Source organism: Pongo pygmaeus, chromosome 3, assembly GCF_028885625.2.
Source record: "Pongo pygmaeus isolate AG05252 chromosome 3, NHGRI_mPonPyg2-v2.0_pri, whole genome shotgun sequence".
In the NCBI taxonomy this organism is placed as follows: Eukaryota; Metazoa; Chordata; class Mammalia; order Primates; family Hominidae; genus Pongo; species Pongo pygmaeus.
Genome location: NC_072376.2, coordinates 101,195,076 through 101,208,779, shown reverse-complemented (window position 1 = coordinate 101,208,779; position 13,704 = coordinate 101,195,076). Strand labels below are relative to the sequence as shown.

Genomic DNA, 13,704 nt, shown 5'->3' with positions numbered 1-13,704 from the left:
TTGTCACCTCTCTACAAATGACTTACAAATTAACATTTGATGGATTCTGTCTGCAGTTCACCCCAGAGAATACTTTAAAGTCAACATGTTGAAACCAAACTCATCATCTTCTCCTCAATCTCTTTTTCATTCAAGAGTCCCATCTGATTCAATCACATCATCGTCTCCTTAGTCATTTTCCAAGTCCTTTCCTTTTCCTCACCTCCATCCTTCCTTCAACATTTCAATCATGTGTCAAATTTAGTTGATTATGCTTTTAAAAAAAATATTATGTGCATCTCCTTTCCCTTTTTGCATTGCCATTACATAGTTGAGGCTCTTATTGTAACTAGTCTGGATATTGAAACAGCCAGCCAACATGTCTCCAAGCCCCTATTCACTTTCCTCTCCAGAACATGTTTGCTGCTACAAAACAATTATCTACGTAATGCAGCAATTTTCAACTATTGTTTTCAGTGTAACACAACTCAGCAAGAACTCCTGTCAAAAACCACATGACCATGATTTTCTGGGTGGTATCAAATATAATGTAAAAAAGCCCAACAATGTGAACTACTGACTTAAAATTATTTATTCCTTCAATCACACAACAACTAACTATATGACAAGCACTATTTTCAACACTAAGGACACAATGTGATTAAAACAGACACACCTCTGCCTTCCTGAAGTTTACAGTCTCATAAAATTAGATAGATAAGAAAGAAATATCTAGTTAGATGGCAATACATGCTGTGGAGAGAAATAAGGCAGGGTAAAGAGGATGGAAAGTGGTAAGAGGTAAAGGATCGATATTGTAGAGGACATTCAAGTCAGGCCTCACTGAAAATGATGCTTGTGCAGAGACCTGAAGGAGGTGAGGGAATGAGCCATCAGGATATCTGGGGAGAGAAAATCCAGGCAGAGGGAGCAGCATGCTGAGCCTTTGAGGACAGGCAAGAGGTGGCCATGGTTAGAACAGAGTTGAAAGGAGCATTGTAGGAGATGAGGTCAAAGATGTAGCAGAGGCCCTGATCACCTAAAGCTTCATAGCCATTTTTAGTACTTTAGCAGTTACCTTAAGTAGAATGAGGAGCCACAAAGGCTTGAGAGGTGAAGGAAGCCATTTTGTGACATACCTTATGAAAGGATCACTCTGGCAACTGTGTTAAGTATAGTGCATGGGGTGATGAGAAATGGATAAGGACTAAAGTAAAATAATTGACATAATCTAGTAAAGAATTCAAGTAGGCAGTTAGATATATTAATCTGGAGGTTGAGGGAGAGATGAAATAAATAATTTTGGAAGTCTTTGGCACACAGTTGGTTTTTAAAGCCTTGAGAGTGGATAAGCTGACACCAAAGGACTGAGTACAAAGGGTAAAAAGAAAGGGTCCAAGGACTAAGCTCTGAGACCTACCAACATTTAGGGGGTAAGCAGATGAGAAGGGAGCACCACAAGGGACTAAGAAGGAGCCGCTGCCAATCTCCAGGCAACATGGAGGCAAGAGCCTCATTAGATTTAGGTCCAGAGAAAATTAGAAGAAAGAAATTGGAATAGGGAGTGAGTGATAATTTCACATATATCTAGCTAACCCACAGCTACCTTGATGGGAGCTCTATTGGTGGGAAGAGGCAGGAAGAGCCTGATTAAGTGGGTTCAAGAAAGCCTAAGAGGAAATGAGTTGGATACTACAAGTATGGAAAGTCTTTGAACAGGTTTTGCCCTACAAGGGGGAAGAAAAACAAGGTAGCAGTTGGAGAGAATACAAGATGAAGACAGTCTTTAGAAGGCAGTGATGTTACAGAATATTTGTGTAAGACAAGCCGATAGAGAGGAGGAGATGACGATGCAAGAGAATCCATTGCAGGAGCAATGTTCTTGAGTCAGTGATAGGGGGTGGAACCTAATGGACAAGTGGAGTGGTGTGATCATAAATCACTTTGATCTAAAGACCATCTCATCAAGAACTCCAACAGCTTTCCCCCACTGCCTCCTTTGCATAACACCAAAGGTCCATCTTTGTGTTCTAACCACAGCCCACCTTTCATCTATGAAAAGTGAATACTCTTCTAACTTATATCAGTCTCCTCATGTTTACACACACATCTAGGATTCGTTTCTTTTGTGTACTATTGAGTAAGGAAAGAAGGCTATACATATTCAGTAGAAGCTGTACTTTGAGTATCCATACAACCATCTGATTTTTTACTTTCAGTAAGTATAGTATTTGGTAAATTACATGAGATATTCAACACTTTTGTTATAAAATGGGCTTTCTGTTAGATGATTTTGCCCAATTGTAAGCTAATGTAAGTGTTCTGACCATGTTTAGGCTAGGCTAAGCTATGCTGTTCAGTAGGTTAAGTGTACTAAATGCATTTTTGGCTTATGATATTTTCTAATTACCATGGGTTTATTGGGATATAACCTCCATGGTAAGTTGAGGAGTGTCTGTACCTGGTGAAGCATTGTATTGGCCAGGTCTGGAAGCCACATATATCACTTCTCACATCCCATTGGAGAACAGTTAGTCACATGGTTGTGCCAGATCACGAGACAGGCTGGGAAATGTATTGTTGCTGGACATCTAGCTACTTTATTACGGTGGAAGAAGTGTAGCATGGGTTTGGGTGGACAGCTAGCAAACTGTTTCATAGGCATCCTTTATGATACCAGTAGTTCTTTTTGAATATGAATGAGCTTATACAATTTTAAGCAATAAAACATAAAATGTACAAAAGGGTACAAAAAGGAATTCAAATATGCCATTAATCCTTTCTTAACAAGAGTCTATCAAATATTCTCCTTCTCTTAGAGCTCAAGGTTAGAATAATGAACCTGTTTTGACTAACAGCATTCCTGTAGCCTTCAGATTGAGCTGTTTGTATATTGAGAGAGGCATTTTTGTGTGTCCTCTAGTAAGGTTTTGTCAGCATTTTACAGTTTTAGAAGATGAATTTGCTTTTGTTCCAAGTGTTTTTAAGTGCTTCAGTCAGTGGTCAAACAGGTTTTGAGCCTGGCTTTCAACACCAGCACAGAGAGGGAGAAAGAAAAATAATCAAAAATAAATTCCACAGTCTAAAATGAACTTTTATCAAGGCTTTTGCTCTTTTAGACTTGAGGTTATCTTTATAATTAAGGAGAATGGTTTTTAAAGTTTAGTTCCTCTGACACCCCAAAATTATCAAAATAAATTATGTCATAGTGAATCTGTGTTTTGAAAGTCATTGATAGGACTTACATGAGTCAAAATTTTATGGATTATAAACTAGGCTTTATCTGGTTGAAAATAATTGCAATACAAGAAGCAACTTTATTAAATTAGACCTAAAGTCACAATCTTGTTCTTTGCTGCTTTTTTAAAATTACCTATTACGTTTAAAAGATCCAAAATTTAGAAGATGAATTAAAATAAAAGTTAATGCAATAAAACACTTCCACAATATTCTATTACTTCAACCTCTAATCAATGAAAACATTAATGGACTACTCTTTTACCACGCCTGATAGGGATGTGTTTGGGACATAAAACAGTTTAAAACCTTCAAAAGACAATGACTCATATTTTCTTGTAAGACAAGTACTATTAGCACCTACAGCACATTTGAAGGTCTAATGGCATACTTCTCAAAAGCATTCTGCATTTCAGCATTATTTTGACCTGTACATTACACTTTTCCCTCCCCTCATCTTAGTGAAGTAGAGAGATTACTGATCTATTTCTTTATCTTAATCATTCCTCCCTAACCCCAAGACAAAGAATACAAATTAGAATCTACAAAATGTATTGTGCCCATGGAAATACATAGTTTTGTTACTGTACTCATAGATATTTACTACCCTTGTTAGTTTCATTCTGAAAAAAAAAATGCTTTCCAGGTTGTAACATTCTTCAGATTTTCCATTTCCAAAAGGTATAGGTGCAACCCAGCTACCTTAGGAAAGGAACACTGTGTACCTGCATGCTGTTTTAGTGAAACCAGACAATGAATATTCAGCAGTCTCAAATATGTACAGAAATAACATGACAATTAGAATTACTAAAAAGCCTTAGAGAAGAATATTGAACAATACTGGAAATCAGCCTTTGTGAACTACGTCTACAAAACCTCAAATCATTAGAGAGTTCTTAAACATATGGATAAAACATGTAAAAAGTGGTAAGGATGGAGTTGAAGTTAATACTTGTTTTAACACTGGAGATCAGCTAAGCTTTCTCACATCTCACAGCTGCTTTTTGCAAAGCTTTCTATTGTGTGACCTAACTAACTTTATTCTGTAGTTCCTAACACCTGTATCAATTACATTTTGGTTCCTCTGTTTAGGAAAAAAAAAATCAATCTTCTAACATCTTCTAAATGAAGTATCTCTAAATTTATATAATGCTATTATGGTTTATTTTCTATTTACTCTTATTCTTCCTGAATATTTCTTTTTTATTTATTTTTTCTTTTAAGCTGTCTCCTACAGGAAGGATCTGAATATTTCTTAGCCTCGATCTGAAAATGTTTAGTTCTTTGGAAATAGTCGTTTACATGTAATTATGAATGTATCATTTCATTGACACTGTTGTGAAGTGATCTGAAGATAGAGGGTTGTGCTTTCCTTTGGAATTAATGTTTCAGAGCTTTAGGAAAACCTAATACTATTGCACTAGATCTTACACTAAAGATTCTGATAATCTGTTGAAGATTACCAATGGGAACAAAGATTCTTTGTCATAGATACAACCCTCTTCATCAGGAAAGTCACATTCAGGTAATAAGAGCAATTATTCTTGATTTAATGGGAGCCATTTTATAAAGGCCTCTTCTAACTCAAACTTTAGAGGTATGAATATAATTGAATGTTGTAATTTTTAATTTCTCAGATCCATTCTAAAATTATCTAACTGTGTAAATTAATGCTCAGTATTCTAGTATTCTAATGGCAGACACAAACACTGTATTTCCTGTTTTTGGGACAGTGTCTTAACTGTGAACAAGTAACAGTAAAATATTTTCCTTGGAGATATTATAACAAATATCTTGAAGATATTATAACAAATAACAATAAAATATTTTCCTTGGAGATATTATAGCTTCAGAAACAATAACATCAACAATTCATTAATTATATTAATAATAATATTCATTAAATGTACCAGGCATTATTCTATACTTTTGTTGTTTTTTTTTTTTTTTTTTTTGAGACAGAGTCTCACTCTGTCGCCAGGCTGGAGTGCAGTGGTGCATCTCGGCTCACTGCAAGCTCCACCTCCCAGGTTCAAGCAATTCTCCTGCCTCAGCCTCCCAAGTAGCTGGGACTACAGGCACGTGCCACTACACCCAGCTAATTTTTGTATTTTTAGTAGAGATGGGGTTTCACTATGTTGGTTAGGATGGTCTCGATCTCTTGACCTCATGATCTGCCCACCTCAGCCTCCCAAAGTGCTGGGATTACAGGTGTGAGCCACCACGCCCGTCATTATTCTAGTACTTTACATATCATTTTATTTCATCCTCATGACCACCCTATGTTAACTATTGTTGCCATCTTCATTTTCCAGATGAGGAAATTAAGGCTCAAGTAGGGTCATATAATTGGCAAATGGTGGAACTGGAATTCTAACCCAAGTATTCTGAGTCAGAGCCACCGTCATAACTATTATGTTATATTATCTCCCTTTGTTTCTATTCTTTAATGGAGCCCAGGGTGTCAAACTGAGAATTCCAGGCAAATTGGCGAAACCAACATAAATGGAAAATAATTCAGCTATCTATGAAGTCAAAGATTAGTTTTCTGCTCTATGTGTTTATTTTGTGGAGATCGTTGTAAATGTCAATTTCATGGGATTATTGTGAACCTTAGATTTACTTAGTAAAGGGTTTTATTATAACGGGATGTTATTGATAGGTAGATGAACATATGTTGCTTTCATATATGTATAATTTACTTTGATGACACAGGATGAGTGGATTATGCTTAATATCCTTTTAATGCAGATATAAATCTGAGTTCAACAAAATTCAGGTCCAAATTTCCAAGGCAGCTATGTTTTTGAGTTTGCTGAATTCAGATATTCTCTTGTTTGCTCTTTTGTAATCTCCCTTCAAGGAAATGGCTTACTTATTCTGTGCCAGTCACCTGAATGATATTTAGAAAGCATTGGCCATATTCACAGAGGCAGTCAAAGATATCTTACATATATGCCTCCTGGTAAGCATTAACCCCACCTGGTCAGCTGAAAATACATACTATTCAAATTAGGTTTTCTGTCTTTACTTTTTCCATCTTGGCTGATATAAAGATTAACATTAAATATTGTAAAAAGAAAGGTTCTTAAATTTTCATTTCTGTTTATTTAAGCTGATATTTTACAGCTTAGGTATAAGCTACATGTTACTCTACATAATATTGGCAGTATACACTGAGTATGTATATGTGTGTGTGCATATATATGTATATATATATACATATATGTGTATACTCCACCTTCAATCTTATCAATGTACACTGAATATACATAAATGTGTGTGCATATGTATATATACGTTCTTATATATATAGATAGAGAGAGAGAGAGTAAATGTTACATCAGTTTCTGATGAGATTCGATGTCAGATTCCTCAATTCTAAGTCTGACCCACCCTGATTCTCTAACAATCTGGGTTTTGCTATTTAGCTGTCCAATGTGGATAATACCTAAGAGAGACATTATAGGGCACAATGGCCATTTCTGTGATGCTGTCACATATCTTTGTTAAAAGGATGATAAAGTTCAATACACAATTCTATGCAAGCAGGATATAATAAACTGTCATAATTTTACTAGTTTAAACAAAGATAAAAATATGAGGACTAGAATTAGTTTATATATACATATTATTTGATTTTTCTATTTTAAAGAAAGGAGGGTCTGCGTTGCATATTTCTTACCATTCCTATTAGGCAACCAATAATGGTTCTGTTACAGAATATGGAAAGTCTCAATTCCACACGATCTCATGAGAGAACTGGACCTGATGATTTTGAATGGATGTCCGATGAAAGGTAATTTTAGAATTGTCTCCTAATATTCTTTCCAAGGGCAGGAAAAGGTTTTTTTCATGTAATGCAATGTGAATTATAAGAACTAAAAAGAATGGAATTAAAGGACTATATATTTACCAGCAATAATTTATAGCAAGGAAAATGCTTAGAATAGAAAATCTATCACAGTGCTATTGAAGGCAAATAACTATAGTCATGTTTATTTGTGTTTCCAGTTTGCTTTGTTTTGATTAATTTTTTGTTTTGTGTTTTGTTTTTGAATTGCATAAGTATTTGGCTTAGAGCTACTCAACATACTCTTAAAATCATAATATCAGTGGATGAAAAACATTGTTATAAAACAAGTAGATATTTTATGATTTTTTTGTTGTTGCCATTATTTATAGGAAAGGAAATGAAAAAGATGGTGGACACACTCAGCATTTTGAGGTGAGTAGCTAACAAGCAAGAGTAAGACTGTGATGGGGATGTTCATACACTCTTGAGTGTACCTCTGAAATATTAGTCTGCCAATAAGGGACATTGAGATAAGTAATATGACTGTGATTGATTAGAAAGGCAAATACCAAACTTAAAGATTCCTTGAGAAATCATAAGAGCTCCATTATTTTCCTTTGTGAATTATTTTGTTTTGCTTATGATGATAAACTTTAATAGCACAGGGATTTCTCTTTAGATTTTCTATAAAGTAAAACAAACAAAAAGCCAAAGCTACTGGTTTTATTTTCCACAATTTGATGCATTTTTTAAGTGATTGAAATATATAGGTAGTGAGTCTTAGTCACAAGGATTAGGTCATGAATCTTCAAATTAACACAAATTCACTTTGAGTTACTTAATCCAATTTGTTTGCTGAGTTTCGTCTCTCATCTTAAATAAACATTGGAGAAGAAAAGTCTCTCACCTCCCTTATGTCGTCTGTATCTTCAAGTTTCATTTACTTTCCTGATCTCCTACTTGTCCTCTCAGGCATCGCCACGCTGACCCAAGTATTTGGTTTCCCTTGCTCCCAAGTCCAGCTTCCATTCAGTGTGCTGCGCCTCATTTTTAATTCATGTATGTGTATGCAATCTGCTGCCTCCAAATACTTCCAACTCCACCTTCAATCTTATCAGTTTTGCTTTTCAAGAATTAAAGTTTTTCTTAACCTACTCTTAAATTCTGACTCTTGATATAAAGAGAACGTTCCCTCTAACCCAATCATTCTTAATCTCTGTTGGGCACTGACCTAATTCACTGATGGATTTATTCAACAACATATATTAAATCCTACTAGGTACAGGTACTGTGCTAGGAGCTGGGATTTAATGACAACCACAGTCTATTCCCCCATGGAGTTTTACAGCATAGCAGCTTAAAAATCAGAAAGCTACAGACCCTCTTAGAAAATTGTATTATCATTAAAAATGTGCATAAAATTCTTAGAAACTAATCCCCACTCCCTGAACACACGCTAATGCTGTAGACTCCTCATATCTCCTGTATTCAATTCTTGTCTTATATATACTTCTTCACCAGATAATTTAGCCAGATAATAGGAGGGGAATGCTTCCTCTTGCTGACCTCACAGCTTCTGAGCCACTTTTTTCATCTATTTCCAACTCATTTTTGCCTCATTCCTTGGGACCCAAGCAACAAGCTGACATTCTTTCCTTGTCTCTAGGCATCTTTTTAAAGATCATGTTTACCCCATGATACTGTCAAGTTGTGTTTTGTTTTTTATGGTTTTATCCTTTCACTGCCATCTTCGTCTGCTCACAGCAAGCACCTACTCATCTCCTATCTAACATGATTTTAAGGAAATCGCTTTGCCAGTCTCCTGGAGAGGTTTCCTCAGTTCTTTCCTTTTATGCCTGTTTTCTTTTATGAGATAAAAGGGAATAAAAGTAACTTTTGTGGATGGACTTCATAGCATTAACTCATAAATTCCAAGTAGCACACAAACTAAATGGCAAACTAAACTGAACTCAGTCTGCCTTGGTCTTTGGTGGACAGCTCCCCAGGCAGTGGATGAATCATGGGGAAACAATCTCACATCCTTCTTCCATGTGCCAAGTCCTCTTCTTATGTGTGTTACCCATGTGCAGCCACTAATCGTGCCCAGTGCCACTGCTGGCACTGCTTAGGCATTCACTAATAATAACATGATGGTTTCAGTTAGGAGATAAAATTAGGTGGTGAACTAAAATCTGGACTAAGCTCTCCATGTCACCTTTCTACCACAGCTGCACCAAAGGAGAAAAATAAGACATCATTCCACAAGATTGGGATGATTTCTACTTGTGAAAGCATGTGCTTCTTTCACTGAAGGAAATTTATTTTGTTATTATCCATGAAAGACAGTGAAAAGAACTGTTTTCCATTTTGTAAAGCTTTTTCCCTTGTTTCAGTGTGCTGTTAGTTATTACTTTTTAATATATGTAGTACTTCCTAAAACTTACACCACCCAATCTTTAATCTAGTTTTCTAGTAAAAACATCAATAATCTTTCATTTTCAGTGATGAAAAATAAATCTATACTTTGGTTACTCCTCCTAGAGTTCTGTTTAACCAGTATTTATTTTGTTTCAGGTCTCATTGCATAAGATTGAGACATCAGATTTTACATGCCTGCTATTGAATATATATTGTAATATTTCTAATTTTGTTTTCCATTAAGACAGACTTTGTCCTTATTGATATTTTCATTTAAAATTCTCCTTGTAAACTCTCAGATTCACATAAGATAACATAGCAAACAATAGCTCTTGGGGAAAGGTGATTTTTTTTCGGAGGACTACTATTTCCATTAGAATGAGGAACATTTATTTTCAGCCTCAGAAATGCTCTTTAGAGACAGGCAGAGAGAGGCTTCTCTTAGATCTGCTGCTCAAAGGCAAATGAAGTTACAACTGTGACCCCAGTTTTTAAATAATCAGTTTGCAGCCTTTAATGTGTTTTGTTTGAAGGTATGTGTTGAAAGTGAACATGGGCTTATCCCTTTGTTTCATATCTTTTTAATTTATTTTAATTATGCAACTAATATTGTCCAAAAAGAGATTCTCCTGAGATCTCAAATGGGCATTGGTCAATAATAGTTACCCATTTCTATTTCATAAGAGTTCCTTATGTGGTTTGGATTAAAATTTGTTTAGTGACACACTGGCAATGAGAAAAAAAGTCAAGAGTCACTTTGAAATGTCCAAAATTAAAGTACAATTTCTTCAGGAAGGTTTAGAAAGGCTGACATTTTAATAAAATATCCTATCTGGGCAATGTGAAATGAAATAACATAAGGAAGAGCCTAGCACACTGCTCCCTGGGCATGCAAAATCTAGAGTCTTTGTTCTTCTGTGTATTATTAACTCTTTTAACAAACTACAAGTATCCAGAAGAGAGGTCATCCTTAAAACTAGCAATTTCTAGATTCTAAAAGATATCCCTGAAATTACAGATTTTCAGAGTTCTGTTTCCAAGGGAGTTTATACTTTACGCTTCAATTTATTTTTGAATATTTTCTATGATGAAAATATTTTATACTTCTCTATAAAATCCAGAATATTAAAACTAAAACCTTACAATGAATCTCTGCTGAGAAGTCAAAACAAGTAAGAACTATGAACTGCATGAGAGGGAATTACACTATCTGGGAGAGATCATTTTATGTCAGAATTACAAGGTCAGTGAAGTGTTAAGTTCTTTCAAAATATTTTTACATTCTTTATGCTTTCTAAGCCTACTGCTTAAGAGAGCTTAGAAGCATACCTTTGATAACAAACAAGACATTCATAATTTAAAAAAAAAGACTAGTTCCATGTTTCTTATCCTGCTTCAAAAAAAAGGAAAAGAGAAGAGAGAAAGAAGGAGAGAAGACAAGGCTTTTCAATCAAGACTGAGAGTTAATATTAGTTATCACAAGATATTAAGTGCAGGCTTTTATTTGCCCTGAAAAAGTGAATTTCTGAAAAGTATTTATGGAATGGATGACTGTTACTTTGACTTCACTGTTTTCATGGAAGCTTTAGGACTTTGTTTTAATATTATAACCAGAAAAATTAACAAGCTCTATTTACTTCAAATTCGCTTCCAAATCAATCCAATAGCCAAAGCCTAATGAAGCTTTGGAGTTCACATGGATTTTGAAAATTTATTTCCACTTTCCTTTATTGTCAGGCCAAACAAGAAATGTTTATGGCTCTGTGTAGTTCTTCTGTTAATACTGTAGTTTCTTCCTGTGCAAACTGCATTATACAGCATACTTTCTGATATTGTCATTCCCGGCTCTGATAAACTATTAGGCCACTTAACTATATCCTGTGCAGGGCAATGGAAGGAGTAAAACAAAAATTCACCAACTATTTGAAGCCAGAGAAAGAGCAGGATCAAATAAAGTCTGGGGATAGAAAAAGGTAGGTCCAGCTGGACAGGGACAAGTCTTGGCAAAGATTAGACTGATAGCTTCATAATTAATGGCTCCTTGACCTGAATGTGAAATGTTACCTGAGGCCCCAGGAGAGATGAGCTCTCTTCATATTTGCCCCCTAGCATCCTACGTTTCTTTTATAACACACGTGATACTTGGCACTTGTATGTTCAGTGTCTCTGTCCTGCACCAAATCCCTTATCTTGCTTGCTACTAAATTCCAGTGCCAAGGACATATATGTGTTCAATAAACGCTTGCCAAATGTGTGAATGAATGAATGAACGAATGGGAAAGGGAGGTAGGGTATAAATGGAAGTAGCATTGTTTATAGTTCCTATAGGCTGTTTTATACACGTTTTTCAATTTAATCTTTACAAACCTTACAAAGTCTTGTTCCTGTATTTGAGGAAAAACAAAAAAGCTGAAGTTCAAAGAAATTTACTCACTGAAAGTCTTGCAGCTAGTAAAGCTAGTATCTAAACATGAGTCTCTGCCTCTAAAACCCATCCTAATATGCCATACTCTGTTGTCTCACCTAAGAGCCAAACACTAAATTTGTTTCAATACACAAATATTTGGTGTGTTTTCATATAGTGCAGCATTTTTGACAATGTTTAGTGTATGACATCACAGTACAAGGATCTTAGAGTTGAAAATTGTGAAATTAATTTACTTACTTTGTGATTTAACAGAAGATATTAGACATGTAAACAACAAAAGTTGAAACCAAAAATATTTTTATATTTGAGAATGCTTTTGACATTTTAACCTTAATGATCTAGTAGGAGAAACAGATAATATTTGCAATACTATATGAAGCGCCCTGTTAGAGAGGATGGAGCAACTGGGCAGGGTGCTTCACCCAGACTAGGCTAACATTTGAAGGCACAGCAGTTTTTATGCTAGTGTTTACGGAGCCTGAAGAACTTCACCATGGGCCATAGGACATAGGACAGCCTCCCTGGCACCCACATGCAAAAAAAACCATCAGCAGTCTGGAGCCCCAGGCAAGGCAACCCTGTCACATCATAGACCAGCAGGGCCAAAAGTTGGGACTTGGGCAAGTAAGAAAGCAACCTCAGGGATTGATGGGAGCACAGCAGGACAGGGCCAGCCTGTACATGCATTTCCACATACAGTTAGGGTGTGCTGTGCTTAGTGTGTCCAGGGCTGTGCCAGCTGGTGTAGGTTTGTGTAGGAGGGATCTCTCCACTGCTGTGCCACAAATCAGCCAGGAAGTACAGAAGCTCATGTAAGCTGACATAGGTCTATGATGTGAATGACCTAATGCCTCATTATATATGACACATCCTCATCCTCTGTTTATGGTGGCTCTGGCTGTCCTTTGCTGGATTCTAGAAACACTGACCTCTGTACTATTCCTGGACCATGGAAAAACTGACTATGCCTCAGGGCCTTTGCACTTGTCTTCTTTCTTCCTGGAATGCTCTTTCCACAAATGGCCCACTTTCTCACTTCCTGTCACTTTATCACAGAGACCGTCCCTGACCACTCAATATAAAACAGAGGCCTCAACTGCTACCACCAACATCCCTCTTACTTTATTTTTCTTTTACTTTTAATACCCCTTTATTTTTCTCCAGAGCCCTAACAGTTTTTAGTTGATTAACTATCTTCTCTGTAAGACTCATTATGACAGAGATTTTATTTTGTCCACCATAGTTTCCCCAGTGTGTGAAAAAAACATCTAGCAAATAGTAGGTCCTGAAAAATCATTTCTTTTGAATTAATAAGTTTTATCTTTGTATCTCTAGAGACATAATAGGCAGCCCTAGTATGCCATAATATCTATTGAATATATAAGTATATAATACTTAGCCCGGCATATGAGGCCTTTCACAGTCCAGCATCTACTTAGTTGACACCCCTGTCATGTCCCATTCCCCCTTCCTGTCCTAAGGGCTGGTCACCCTGAAACTCTTCTCTTGCTGTGGCCCAGCCTGCCACGCTCTCATGCCTGCATTTGCACTTGTTATTCCTCCTTCCTTCTGTGTGATGTGCCGTCCTCCCTCACCCTTCCAGCCCACACCTATCTGCCCCCAGATCAAAATTTCTGTTGCTGATTCATGATGGATACACTAGTGGCTCTTTTCACTAATATTTTTTCATAATGCATTTAACATTGTCTTCCATCCTTTGTTGTAGTATGCTTCCCCTCAAATTGCAATTGTATTTGCCTTGTCTCCTATTCCTCTCTCTAGCAATTTTGAAGTGTGCCAGTGTTTTATTCATTTGTCTTCATACGGTGTCAAATAGTAGTAGAGA

At 36.2% G+C, this 13,704-nt stretch overlaps 1 protein-coding gene across 26 annotated transcripts in view; it reads left to right on the top strand.

Annotated features, from left to right (window-relative positions):
* FAM13A (family with sequence similarity 13 member A) overlaps positions 1-13,704 on the top strand; it is a 389,756-nt gene that overhangs the window by 341,519 nt on the left and 34,533 nt on the right. For all 26 annotated transcript variants that reach the window (XM_063663893.1, XM_063663888.1, XM_054485353.2 and 23 more), the window contains 2 exons: positions 6,939-7,015; positions 7,402-7,444. In XM_063663893.1, coding sequence (XP_063519963.1) covers positions 6,939-7,015; positions 7,402-7,444 — 120 coding nt within the window. The remainder of the gene's footprint in view (positions 1-6,938; positions 7,016-7,401; positions 7,445-13,704) is intronic.